A 14022-nucleotide genomic window follows, 5' to 3' on the forward strand; every position below is an offset into this window, starting at 1 on the left:
CCAGCTGTCCCCATCAGTAGGCAGGTGGTGATACAGGGGTGGTTGTTTATTTGTTTGCAGCACTCCATGTGAGTAATTCCCTTCCTGTGGACAGCAGGGCAACCCACCTGTCAGCCAGCCACTCCAGGGCAGATGCTTTTGTAGCTGCCTGCCCCATTGTTGTTGTTTAATCGTTTAGTCTTGTCTGACTCTTCGTGACCCCATGGACCAGAGCACACCAGGCACTCCTGTCTTCCACTGCCTCCCGCAGTTTGGCCCACCCCATATGTAACATATAATGTTAGGTGATTGGCAGGTGGGCATGGGTCAGCCAAGATGGCCACCCTTGCTGTAGCACAACAGGCAGTGGGGAAGGGCCAGCCCTACCATCAGGCGGAATAAGGTAACTGCTTCGGGCAGCGGATCTTGAGGGAGCAGGCAGAAATGGCCATCTCCTGAGCTCCTACCCTCTGCTGGTGTACACAGCAATGGGTCCTACATGCACCCTTGTAATGGAGGGCAGTACCTCATCACCAAAGAGTCAACTGTCCATCTTGTTCAATAGGTGGAATGGAGTCGGGGGCAGCAACCACACTTTGCTCAGCCAGCAAAATGTCTCGAGCCCATACTCAACACTTGACAAATTGCCACCATGACATGGTAAGTCTGTGTGGGCTGCTCCCATGCCCTGTGGAGCAGTAACAGGCAGCTTCACACGTAACACCCTGAACAGACATGAGAGCTGAAAGGCAAGATGTGCGTATTTTAATCAACCACGTGAAGGAAATGACTTGTGACTGTGGATGCACCATCACAGATCCAGCACCACGGACAGAACTTCCAGGACCCGACTCTTCTCAGTGCAGTCTGTGCCCATGCTCAGCCGCAAGGCATCAAGCAGCATTTAAATTGGGTTAACATGCATCTACTACAAACCAATTTCAAGTGGCTCAGGGCATGGAGGCTGGTCTGAACCTCAAATGTCTTGTGCATGTACAGAGGTGTACTAGTTTGTGCCTAGTTTGAATCAATGCTTCCCAGAGCTGAATTCTAGAACCAGTTATTTTAAAACACACACACCTCAACCTGGAATGCATGAAGTGGGATCCAACAAGGGGGCTTCGGAGCATTTGGACTGGACATTCATGTACCACTGAGTAAGGAAGGAACATTCCACAATGAAGGCAGCGCTTGCCACAAATCTCTGCAGCCACCTGGTGGTCAGATGAAGCCATTTCACTTCCCATTTCCCCCTTTTGCTTGCTTTTCAGCTTTTCCCACTTGCTCATTCCTACCTCTAGTGGAAAACCCATGTAACTGCAGCCCCTTATCCCACTGCCTCTAGGCCAGGAATAAGCCCTAAACACGTTGCCACTCAGCCTCTAGCGGAGTTTCCCAAAGCTGTCTTTGGACTACAATTCCCATCATCCCTGACCACTTGTCCTGCTACCTAAGGGATGGTGGGAGTTGTAGTCCAACAACAGCAAGAGACCCAAGGTTAAGAAAACTGCTCTAGCAGAAATGGACCAAAGCTGCAGGATTTATCCACCAGTTGGTGTGCATGTATGAGACCACAGCCCAGTCGTTTCTGTATGATGCACAAACAGACTGCAAAAAACCTACACGACTTGGTTTGCTCCCCCATGAGGATACCAGCTCTGAGATGGTAGCCTAGTGCAACATTTTAAGGCTATTCCCACCAATCAGGGACCTGTGGTCTTCCAGTTGTTGCTGAACTACATCCTCCATCACCCCTGAACACTGGCCAGGCTGGCTGGAGCTGATGGATGTATGACAGGGAGTACGATACCTGAAGCAGCACAGGGTCCCCACCCTGGCTCCAAATAGTTCTGAAACGAGGAAGCGAAGAGGCAGCACAAAACCTGTTGAAAGTCAGCAAAACCTACTGGTTGAAGCAGGTGGTGGGGGCTGCATAGAAACATACAGCCACTGTTGGATATTCTCTCTGTGTGTGAGAACCATTTGTTCCAGAAACACAGAAGAGAGGAGAAGTTTCAAAGAGCAGCAGAAGGCTGAGGTTGTTTTGTTTTGCAAGGACGTTTTCTGTGGGAACTGTTCTTTGGACATGCGTAGTGTGACAGGAAGTACTGATTAACAATGCTTCTGTGCAACTTGTTGTGAATCTCTTGCTTGCACCTCGCGGTGAGAGAAGCAGTGTGTCTTGTACTCTTGTTGGACTCTAAGCATGCCTTGACCACGACCAGTGGGGAATGTCTGTATATATTTGCTACCAATATGCTTTTATGCTTGTCAAGGAAACCTCTACACTTGACTGAATCTTTATGGCCTCCATGACTGTATCGCCTACTGTGTGTACCTTCAACCCCTTCCAAGGAAGGAGCTGCATTGAGATGTGACTCTGCCAAGTATGGATACTGGCACACATGCACAGCAAAAGTAATGCCAGACCCAATCCTTCTCATCCATCAGAGGTTGATGGATTGATCCAACAGCCACAAGTTAGGAAAGTTGTTGTTGTTGTTTAGTCATTTAGTTGTGTCCAACTCTTCGTGACCCCATGGACCAGAGCACGCCAGGCACTTCTGTCTTCCACTGCCTCCCACAGTTTGGTCAAACTCATGCTGGTAGCTTCGAGAACACCATCCAACCATCTCGTCCTCTATCGTCCCCTTCTCCTTGTGCCCGCCATCTTTCCCAACATCAGGGTCTTTTCCAGCGAGTCTTCTCTTCTCATGAGGTGGCCAAAGTACTGGAGTCTCAGCTTCATGATCTGTCCTTCCAGTGAGCACTCAGGGCTGATTTCCTTCAGAATGGATAGGTTTGATCTTCTTGCAGTCCCTGGGACTCTCAAGAGTCTCCTCCAGCACCATAATTCAAAAGCATCAATTCTTTGGCGATAAGTAAGGTTATATCTAACTTAGGAAAGTTAGATATAACCTTACTTTCCATTTGACCACCATGGTATTTGAAGCAGAAGCAGAATCGCTCCCCACACTGTCTGCGTGGTGCCACCTTCCTTCTTTGCACTGGTGCCCCTCAATTTCATTCGGCATCAGGAAACGTTGCTATAGTTTCATTCATTCCCTGCTCCCTTGATGACTACCCTGTTCCTCACCCCTATTGCCTGTAGCGGTTTAGGTCTTTAAAGAAGCTTTGCCGCGAGAGTCAGCTGGTTACAAAAACCAAGCCCAGGCTGTCGTGAAGAGGTGGGCAAGAAGGAAAGAGAGAGGCAACAGCAGAGCTACTGTACACCGGCCAAACACCACAAGAGACAGAGCTCAGGAGCAACAGCAACACCATGTTTATTTCACCGAAAGGAGACACAGGAACGTAACAGGAATACGCATGTGTCAAAATGAGGGGCTGGCTATGCAAAGTGGTGTGCAGCACACATACAGGAGCGTGCAAGGAATGGGTGTGGGACTTTTAAGTTAACATTTATAAATGGGAAAATACGAACGTCCACTGAAGGGGGGGAGACCCACAACAGAGCAATCTGTGGAAACCAGCCATACAGCTGCCCAAGTCTGAGAATTACTGTAACTGTTGTTAGAAGACGCTTTGGAGGAAGACAAACAGAGCTGCCCTGCTCCAGCAAGGACGAAACAGACACGAGGCAGATTCCGTGGCCCCATGGGCAATGCAGTATTAAAAACTTCAGTGAAGAGAGGAGGAGGAGGGGGGGGGAGAGTAAAGTGCAGCAGAATTCTCAGCAACACAAGAAAGAGAGGAGAGCTTTGCCTCCCCAAAAGGGGAGCTCAGGGTGTGGGGTGAACAAAGCCAGTTCTGGGTGGCTAAGTGTTGGCAAAGGAAGGGGCACTAAATGGGTCCCACAGGGGAGTGTCGTGGGGGACACACACAACAGGATCCCGGTCAGCTTTCTTTGTCCCTTTTCCTCAATGATCTGAGACGGTGTCTTTTAATGGAGAAAACCTCACCGGATCCAGATGAGAAATAGTCCCAACTATTGCGTTTGCCCGAGGCTAAGAAAATTGAAGTTGGCAGGAGAGGTAAAGGACAAAAACATCCCCTCTCAAGCCCATCATGCATGCAAAAAGCCCAACCTATTACTCCCACAAGTCCTGCCTATACCACTACTTGCCTTTACGTACCACACACAGAGAGAGACAGAGAAGGTGTGCATTTCTTAAGGGAATTAGCAGTGAAGGCAGTGACTATAGTGCAGGAAGCAGGGAGAGTCATGGTCCGTGAAGATGAACTTGGAGCTGTGTGCTTTTTGGCCAGCTCTTTCCACAGGGCTCATTCCTCTTACCCATGCCCCATAGCCTTCATAGCGAAAGTACATTGGGGATTGCAGTTTTGCAAAAGGGCCCCAAAGAAAAAAGGGCCCACAGAACCACAACGCCCAGGGTTCCTAGGATGGAGGCAGAAGGAAGCTGTGAAAAGCTTTATCAGACATGGAAACAATGATTCCCCAACTTTCCTGATCTACAGGAAGTGGAGGACAGAATGGCAACAGGGCACTGTGGTTGGCAGACCCCGTTTGCTGCCAAGCCCTGCAGGGTCCCTCCCCACAACCACACCCCAAACTTCAGGATCACAGTTGGGCATTGTCCAGGAGGCAGTCCGCATGAAGCCCCCTCTGTCTCACAGACGCCCCACCAGCGGAGGGCAGCACAAAATTGCAGAGTCCTCACGACAGACACCTCTTCCTCCGATGAAGCCCCTGCAGGTGGGAAGCTGCATACGAGGCCTCCCCTCTTCTCACCACCTTGTCCAGCCCCAGCTGCTGCAGCTTCTCCACCAGGTTCAAGCTGAAGATGCTGGGCTTGTCCTCCTCCTCCTCCCTCTGCCGCAACCGAGGTGATCCCAAAGCCCACTCCCCTAGGCCGCCCAAGCGGCAGCGCCACAGGGAGCCCAAAGGAGGAGACAGCCAATACAGGGTGCCTGAGCCTCTGGGGAAGTGGGCCAAGGCTGAGGCTGCCCCCGCCCCTCTCTGTGCAGAAATGCCTTGCTCCGTCAGCAGAGTCACTAGTCCAAGAGGGGGGTCCTCCTGCTGCTGCTCTTCACAGCTGGGCTCTTCCTGCAGGGGGAGCTGGGGAGGGTGAGTGGGGCTCAGCCCCGTGCCGGACCCACAAGAGGGCACAACTGTATTATAAAGACTGGAGAAGGAAAGGGTGGACACAAAGACACAAAAAAAAGAGGAGAGAAATTCAGTTCCATGGACTGGAGGCAGGAGTAGCTGCAGTCACTAAAGGCACACATAGGATGCTCAGGAACAAGTTCAGCTTCCTTCTGCAGCGGTAGGTACATTCTTTAATGTGCAGAATCGGTGGCTAAGCTGGTTGGCTCAGGCTGACATTACAGCTCACTAGAAAATCCCCAAGCAGAGCCATGAAAATGCTGAACCTCCTACTATATGTGGGAAGTTGGCAACCCAAGAGACTGAGCTAAGAGAACACGTACAAAGAACAGGCAGCTTCCCCCAAGTTTGCTGCCATTCAGAGCACAAGAGATCAGAACTAAATCAAATGAACAGAGGAGCCACTTCCATCTGAATGCAGCATTCTCTGCCTGCCACCCTCTCGCTAAAAATCACAAGCTGTTTGTGGTGCAAATCCTTTTGAGTTGACTCCTGAATTTATTCCTGTTCCATCCTGCAAGGGGACTGAAGGCACAGAACCCTACTCCATGATGTGACTGCCTTGGGCTGTGGCTTTGGGGTTGCCATTAAGCCTGGGCAGGTTGAGAACCAGAGGGATTTGATCTATCTATTGGGACCCAATCCAGCAGGAAGTAGGGATTTGCACCGATCGTCTTCAGGGCACAGAGAGGGAGATGCAGATGCCACATAGCTTGGAATTGCCAGGGTTAAAGTGGAAAGCCACTATGGAACATGTTTCTCTATTGGGTGCAGAGTGGCATCTCTCCTTGTAATCTCTGTGGGGAAAGCCCCATAGGCCTCATTCTGGTCATCAGCATGACAAAACAACCCAGAAGTGCCAATAAAGGCACAAGTGGGGCTGCACCTTCTTCCTACCCTGATGGACTGTGACCCGTTGCTCATTACTGAGACAAAGCGGGGGGCGGGGCTGGCAATGTGCCAGCTGGATTTTCCTCGCCCGGGCACTGCCATCGTCAGCCTTCCCCATCCTGGACCCTTTCGGGCGTTGTTGGACTCCAACTCCCATCAGCACGACCAGTGGCCAGGGATGATGGGAGTTGTAGTCACAATGACATTGGGAGGCACCAGGATGCTGGCAGCTGCCCTTGAGCTGGCCCTGCGGCACATCTACAGATGCTAACAGGCTGGGTGCCACGCCTGAACTAACCCAGAGATTCTGAATGTGTGAATCTGTTTTTAGGGGACTGGAGAAAAGGGCAGGCACAGGTAGCGACACTGCTTCCTGCTGGTTGAAAACGGCACAAGGACAGAGACACACTGAGCCGTAACTTCTTTGCTCACAAACGCTGCCATTCATTGCTCTCGCTATCAGAAGTTCATGTTATAAATCAGACACACTAGTTAGTCAGTTGTCTGTTCCTCTTCCTACCCCCTTCTCCCTACTCCTCTGTGCAGTCAAGGAAATGGAGTAAGGGAGGCAGCCCTTTCGGTCTGACCCCGCAATATTAGTGCCCCTTTAACCTGTGCAAAGCGGATGGGTTAGTGCTAAGGCTAGAGAGAAAGATTAGTGGGTTAATAGATGTGGCTGCGCCCAGTGGCTGAATGTAGCTGCCTGTCCCCACCGTCAAATCCTCTTCTTTTCATGTTCTTCAAAGCAAGGCAGTGCGGTGCAGTGGTTGGAGTGCTGGGCTGGGAGAACGGGGGTTCTAGACCAAACTTGCTGGGAGGCCTTGCGTCAATCACTGCCACTCCTACCCTCACGGGGCTGTTGCAAGGATAAAATGGGGAGGAGGAAGAAGCATGGATACTACCCTTGAAAGAAAGGGTAATAAGTCATCAGTGGCCTGTAACATATGGTTTGGGGCAGGGAAGTTGATTCACAAGTCAGTAGGGCTGCCCCACCCTGTGGACTGCCCCTCTCATCAGATATCAAACAGATACAGAACTATATGACTTTTAGAAGTTGTCTGAAGGCAGCCCTGTACAGGGAAGTTTTTAATGGTAGGTGTTTTTATTGCACTCTTAGTATTTTGTTGGGAGCCGCCCAGAGCGGCTGGGGCAACCCAATCAGGTGGCATATAAATAATAAAATTATTATTATTATTATTATTATTAGGGTTTTTTAAAAGCTGGAGATTTTCTTAAACAGGTGCTTTAAAAAGGCTTTTAATTTTGGACAGCTTGTTTTTTAAAAAGGGAACTGTATACTATGATACGTGGGCTTTAATATTATTTAAAAAAAACCTTAAGGCTGTTACTTACAAGGTTCTCCAGTTATACAGGTCAATGTGATTCCTGCATTGCAGGGGGCTAGACTAGATGACCTTTGGGGATCCTCTTCCAACTCTCTGATTCTATAACTAGTATATGAATAGAGTGTATTTGAAGGTGGCATTTATAAGGCTGCCACTTTTATTTCTTTCTGTAATTCTCGTATTGCTCAAAATTATTGCCATTAGCCACCCTGAATTCTCGGGACAGGGAATGAATCCTGCTGCAAGTGTTATCTTATCATTAAAAGAGCACATAAGAAGGCTTGGATTCCCTTCGGGTGGGGAGGGCCAGCTCATTCAACCTCTGATTCCTCTGAACCCTGGGCAGGAAACTTCCCGTTCTCCTTTATAAAAACAAGACCGCTGGCTGAGAGACAAGCGGAGGGGGAAGGCTGCTGCAGCAGCTGCCAATTGACCTAAGAGTCCCGTGGAAATATTTTCATCAGACACATCAAGACTTGACATTGGTTCAAGGCAAGGCTCCACATCACCTGGGAGGAGCCCACTCTGACTTCTTAAGCCATGGTGGTGTTCAAGGACTCCTCTGGGTTATGGCTTAACATGGATCAGAAACACAACAACAAAAAGGTTTCAAACCCCAGCTGCTCTTAAGATGCCACAGCTTGGGCTCCAGGAAATGTGGAGCAAGTGTGCCTCTGACCATGTGCAGAATGCCTTTCCTTCTGAACATCAATGCCCCAGTGCCTTATATTAAAGGGCAGGACCCTCAAGGTCTCGCAGGTGAACTTGTTTGAGCTGCAGCACCTCTATTTCCTGAAACTGAGCCACATGGCCACTTTTGGGTGCCTGTATTTTCCTAGATAAAGGCCTTGGTCCTCCTCTGCAGGCATCAGAAGATGGGCCTTGAGATCCCTTGTCCTCAAGCCAGCATTGCTCAAGGAGAGTGAACGGGTGAGGGAGGTTTCCTTGCCCAGCTCTCCCCAGGAAGGAAAGAGAGAAAAGAGACAGGGAAGAGATTTCTTACTTCGGAGCCCACCCCATCAATACGCCAAGGGCTGCAGGAGATGCCCATACCGGGGTCAGCAGTGCCTAGGATCCAAAATGGTGGGGAGGGAGATTGCAGGTTAAAAATGGCAGACAAGACACACACACACAGGGAAATCCTCCTTACGGCGATGACGGAGGAGCAGAAGCAAAAGGATGATGGAAAGCTGGCAGTAGGGAGGACCACAGAGGATGCTTACCTGGGTGTCACCATGGTAACCTCATTGCTAGGGTGCGAGAAGCAACAGGTGGTGATGGTGAAAGTAGGCGGGGTCTGGGGCAGATTGTTAACGGAGTGAAATACTGAAACGGACAGGAAAACGGAGGGTTAATGAGTGGGGCAGGGTGGTGTTGGTGGGGTGTGGAGACAGACAGAGACAAATGCCAGGTTATCTAAGGGGGAGGTCAGGTCTTAGCAATGGCTGTTTGCCCCATGTTTATGCTAGTTATTGTGAAGTATTAAAAAAAATGAAAGGAAATTGCAAGTACACTGGGTTTTTTGACAACATAAGCAGGGTATTTTCCCCAACCTTCCTGAATTTTCCTCTTCCCTCCCCCCCTCATCTGTGCCCCTAAATACTATTTTGCTCCCATCTTCAAATTAGAAAGGGCAATTGCAGGAGTTATAAATACATGGCTTACGAGTGGTCGGTAGTTAAGGAGATATCAAACCATCAGCTTTGAAGCCTCAGGAATCACGTTAAAACACACAAACCTGAGGTGGTGGAACTTATTCTTCATACAAGTCTTTTTAAAAACTGAGGGAGTCATGAAGAGTTAAACGAGATTGCCAAACCACCACCTAGGTATACCTCACAGAAAAAATATATATGGGTGTTTTGTTTGTAGTATCCCTGCTCCCAAGTGGACAGGGGAGATGGGACTGACTGGCAGAACTGGGGGTCACTAGAACAGCAGCCCCCCAGCCTGTGAGCCCCTAGCTGTTCAGGGCAAGACACAAACACACACAACAGCTGCCAATTTGCTACAGAGCACCTCAACAGTTGGTTCACAAAATGGCTGCCAGTGGACGTCAAGCAAAAGTAGTGTGACTCGGGGACAGAGGCGCCAACTTCTCAAGATGATTGAGGGGGCCTGATGCAACATCCTGACATTGCGAGGAGCTGGGAGGTGGAGCCAAAGGCCCTCTGAACACTGAGGGAGGCTCAATGCCCCCCTCAAAAAAAGGACCTTGTGGGGGCCAAAAGTGCCTCAGCCCCTAGGATCTGGTGCATATGCTCAAGGGTGGGGTTATCACACCACGGGGATGCCATATGACAGAACCTTTTCCAGCACACTCCCCAAGCTTTCCTACTGGCACACAACGTTTAGAAATGAACCAACGGACTCACCACTAGGCCTCTCCTTGGCCTTGGCAGGTGTCGAGGTAGCAAGGGCCGGGAAAGAGCCTGCATCCACATCGTCTTCTTCCAGGTCATTCAGGTTGTAGACCTCCTCCAGGTCTGTGTCAAGCTGCCGGAAATCTTTGGTGAGCACACCTGGCCGAGGGTCCAGGATCCCTGCCAGGTGAGGCCGGGCTAGCTGCTGCCAGTGGTGGAGGGTCATGGAGCCTAAAGAGAGACCGGGAGGGAAAGGGACGTAGGCAGGAATGCAAGCTATGCCAAGTAACTTGCGTTTAAAGTCAGCTGGCCAAGGTTAGCAAAGCTGGACAGAAGCAAGATTATCAAACACCTTGCAACAAGACTGGTCCAGCTCCTTGGAGTTATGTTTTGCACCTCACATCTTTAGAGCCAGAGAATAATAATAATAATAATAATAATAATAATAACAATAATAATGTATTATTTATACCCCACCCATCTGGCTGAGTTTCCCCAGCCACTCTGGGTGGCTCCCAATCAAATATTAAAAACAATACAGCATTAAATATTAAAAACTTCCCTAAACAGGGCTGCCTTCAGATGTCTTTTAAAGAGAAGATAGCTGCTTATTTCCTTCACATCTGAAGGGAGGGCATTCCACAGGGTGGGCGCCACTACCAAGAAGGCCCTCTGCCTGGTTCCCTGTAACCTCACTTCTCGCAATGAGGGAACCACCAGAAGGCCCTCGGCGCTGGATCTCAGAAACATAGCCAGAAACATAGGCTTGACTAATTGCCAGTTGTACTTTTGATGCTGAGGGTACAGATCTCCCCCAAGCCCCAATCCATCCCATTAAAACTGGAAATACTCTTGCACTCAGAAGCTACATAAATGGGGATTTTCCTCACGCAGATCCCAGAGCAATGGACAGGCACTTCTTCCTTGCAATCCCCGTTTTCACTTTCCCCCTTTTCCAGGGCAAGGGATCAAGGGGGTCAGAGGCGCCACCTTCTTAACAGGATCGAGGGGGCTCATGTGTGAAACTGTGCAATGGAATGGCATCAAGCACCCAACGTTGCACGATGTCGCGAGGAGCCAGGGGGCCAAGCCAAACACCCCCTGAATATTGAGGGGTTCAGCCCCTTTAAAAAAAATCATTGGGGAGGGGAACTGCCTCAGCCACTCAGCGCACCAGATGGGGATTCTTTAACTAGATTTCACTCCCCCCCCCCCCGCATTTCCCATCATCCTTGACCACTGGTCCTGTTAGCTAGGGATGATGGGAATTGTAGTCCAAAAACAGCTGGAGGGCCAAGTTTGGCCACCACTGATTTAAGATGTTTCAGCTTATGTTGAAAACTGCTAAGAGATCTGTTTAAACCCTAAGTGGTATGTAAAGTGTATAAACAAATAAATGAATACTGCCAAATGACTTTTTAAAAACCATCACATGCTTCCAGTCCCTATGCACTTGGAAGCTAATTCAACAGATGGACGCATAGGAATAAATTCAGCAAAATATAGCCCAAAGTGTGCCCATGGATCACCCACCCGCTCCAAGGGAGCTCACCCCCCTCCCCCTAGTTCTTGACTGCCGTCTCCCACTGACCTTCCAGAGGCTTGATGATTTGAAGCTTATCGGGGAAACAAGAGAAGGAGCCCAGAGAGAACCCAGAACCGCCAGAGCTGCCCGAATAGTTGGTTCCGGTGGACGTGATGCTTTCGTTGGGCGTGAGGAACCCACTGGAGTCCTCGGCGTCCCTCGCCAGCCGCCTCAGCTTGCTTTCCCTCTCCATCTCGAAGAACGAGCGCTCGGTGCTATGGCTCTCCTGGCGGGCCGACAAGCACCGGACAGCAGCTTCCAAGTCATGCCGGCCGGGTGTGCCCGGTGTGCCAGCCTCGCGCCGGCTAAATGAAACCACAGAACAGGGGGTGGAATTAGCCACGCTGATCACTGGCGCCACCAAGGCCTGTGGCGTTGTACAGGAGACAGGTCTCCGCCCTGAGGAAACGACCACGTGAAAATAGTTGTGGCAAGGTGCCTATACCGTGTCTCGGCAGGACTCACCGCGCTTCATCCGGCCCTTCAGAAGCATGGCTGTCCTGCCCCTCCAGGCCTCCAGCAATGGGGCTGTCTGAACCGTAGAAGCTGGTGCGCGGGGTGCTCAGGCGGCTGCAGCCCAATGAGGAAAATTTGGGAGAGTACACAGGGAGGCTCAGGGGAGACTCTGCCCGCGATCTGGCTTTCGCCACCTGGTTCACAGCCTTCACCGTCTCAAAGACCCGACGGACACCCCTGAGATCAACACACAAGGCGGAGACGGGGTCAGTAGTGGGAAACATCATTCTGTATATAATTTTTTATTAAATTTTCTGTTTTACAATTTAAAGTACTCCTTTTTACATCCTTAAAATATCAATGACTTCCCTTCTTCTCTTTCCATGGTTCATTTTACATATCATAAATCCCTGCATATTTTACAGAAACTATACCATTCAGCATTCCATTATTGCATCCATCAGAACTTACTTACACTGTTGAATTTATTATCTTAATGCTGCCAACGTTTTCAGGTGTACACAATTTCCCCCCATATATTCAATCAATGTTTTCCAATCTTCTCTAAGCGTATGTTCTTCTTATTCTCTTATCCTATATGTTAAGTGTGCAAGGTGCGCATATTCTGCCAGCTTAAGTTGCCATTCTTCTTTAGTTGGGACCTTGCTCGTTTTCTAATTTTTGGGCTAACAAAACACGGGCCGCTCCCCCCCCCCCCCCGCCATCATTCTGAATTTCACCTCCTGATTCAAAGGCTCCTCCTTCTTCTCCCGTTTGGCCTCAGGGGTTGTGCTGTATTCACGATGCCATCCTCTGAGAACTTCTTGCTTTCGCCACTCATTTTTATGGGTCAATCTTGCACACACGAACACACACACACACACACACACACCAGGTATCTTGTGCCCTTCCCACTTACTTGCACTCCGAGGAACCAGAGCTGTCCACGCTCTTTCTCATCGTGCCCTTGATCTCTGCAGCCAGGGAATCCTGCAATTCAAAAAGTCACAGTGGGCAGGTGGTCTTTCACTAGTAAAAGATGCCCAGGGAATTCCCAGAATCAATTTCTTTTTCTTTCATTCCATTTGTGCTTCCCCAGGAGGTGGGAATAGAGAGCAGGGCAGACTGGGCTGGGTAAAACCCTCACCCATAACCATGGGGGAGGTGGCTTCTGTGCCTGTGTTCAAACCAGACAGGAATGTCAGACTGGGTAATGGGGGAGCGAGGAAAACATGCTGGAGCTGCTTAGTGGTCGGACTGTGCATGCTCAGAGAGACTGTTAGCATGGTTCATGGAACAGAACCCATTGAAGAAAAAACCAAATCCCCATAATTCAGTCCTGACTCAAATGAAATCCCAAGGCGGGCAATTAAAATGTTAAAAGTTAAATAAACCTTGTGGAGGGAGGAGTGTTAAGGTATATAGAAGTGTACATATGGTTGATTTGAATATGTTATTATTGAATATTATTGAATATGTATATTATTGAATATGCATACCCAATGTATCAGCCACCTGGGGGGTTTCACTGTTTGTATTTTGGTAGTTAGTAAAAAATAAAATATTTTTTAAAAAATGAAATCCCGAGGCTTGCCCTTCTTTATCCCACTTTCCCCTCCTCCCTCGCTGAGGACTAGGAGCTTGAAATGCACCCGTTGGAATGTGAAGGAAGCAACCTGGCTGCTCTTCCCAATAAGGAGACATGCTCTTCGCCTCCTCCTCCTAAAATAACCACCTTCTGCCATCCCCACTGCTCTGCCTCCTATCAAGAGTACTCTCTTTTACAAACCAATTCTGTTTCCCCGGTATCTCCTCCTTTATGCAGCCCCCCACCCCCAAGATGAGCTGTACTTACCAGGGGCAAAAACGTAGGGGAGCTGTGACGGTGGATGGTGCTGTTGGGGAGGCTGCGATTCCGGAGGTTTTTCATCTCCTCCTGGGCTTCGTGCAACATTGCCCCACACTCCACGTATTTCTCCTGCAGGTCTCGGAGCTGAAAGTGCAAGAGGAGAGGCTTCTCATCTTAATCAGGCCAAGCCACAATGAGAAGAGAAACTAGGGGCAGTTGTTTTACTCTAGAATTGATTTGCAGTGCATAACTCTGCTGCAACTCTGGGCCAGTATACCTGATGGAGCGTCTCCACTCCCATCATTCTGCCCGGACTCTGAGGTCCAGCGCCGAGGGCCTTCTGGCGGTTCCCTCACTGCAAGAAGCAAGGCTACAGGGAACCAGGCAGAGGGCCTTCTCGGTAGTGGTGCCCGTCCTGTGGAACGCCCTCCCACCAGATGTCAAAGAAATAAACAACTATTTGACTT

General features: G+C 49.7%; 1 protein-coding gene across 3 annotated transcripts in view; it reads right to left on the reverse strand.

Moving 5' to 3' along the window:
* Window positions 1-3239: 3239 nt before the first annotated feature.
* The window catches only part of LOC307200270 (trafficking kinesin-binding protein 1-like), a 33166-nt gene continuing 22383 nt past the window's right edge, over window positions 3240-14022 (reverse strand). The window contains exons 9-16 of one of the 3 annotated variants that reach the window (XR_013832359.1): window positions 13562-13699; window positions 12626-12696; window positions 11716-11943; window positions 11257-11555; window positions 9678-9896; window positions 8526-8628; window positions 8306-8370; window positions 5012-5084 (exon numbers count right to left, since the gene is read on the reverse strand). Coding sequence is in view for 1 of the 3 variants with exons in the window: in XM_079948709.1 (XP_079804835.1) it covers window positions 4616-5084; window positions 8526-8628; window positions 9678-9896; window positions 11257-11555; window positions 11716-11943; window positions 12626-12696; window positions 13562-13699 (1527 nt within the window). In the remaining 2 variants the exon portion in view is untranslated. Of the gene's footprint in view, window positions 5085-8305; window positions 8629-9677; window positions 9897-11256; window positions 11556-11715; window positions 11944-12625; window positions 12697-13561; window positions 13700-14022 lie in introns of all 3 variants that reach the window. The other 2 variants (XM_079948709.1, XR_013832358.1) reach the window with 2 other exon arrangements.

This window comes from Podarcis cretensis, assembly GCF_951804945.1.
Source record: "Podarcis cretensis genome assembly, chromosome: 13".
Classification (NCBI taxonomy): Eukaryota; Metazoa; Chordata; class Lepidosauria; order Squamata; family Lacertidae; genus Podarcis; species Podarcis cretensis.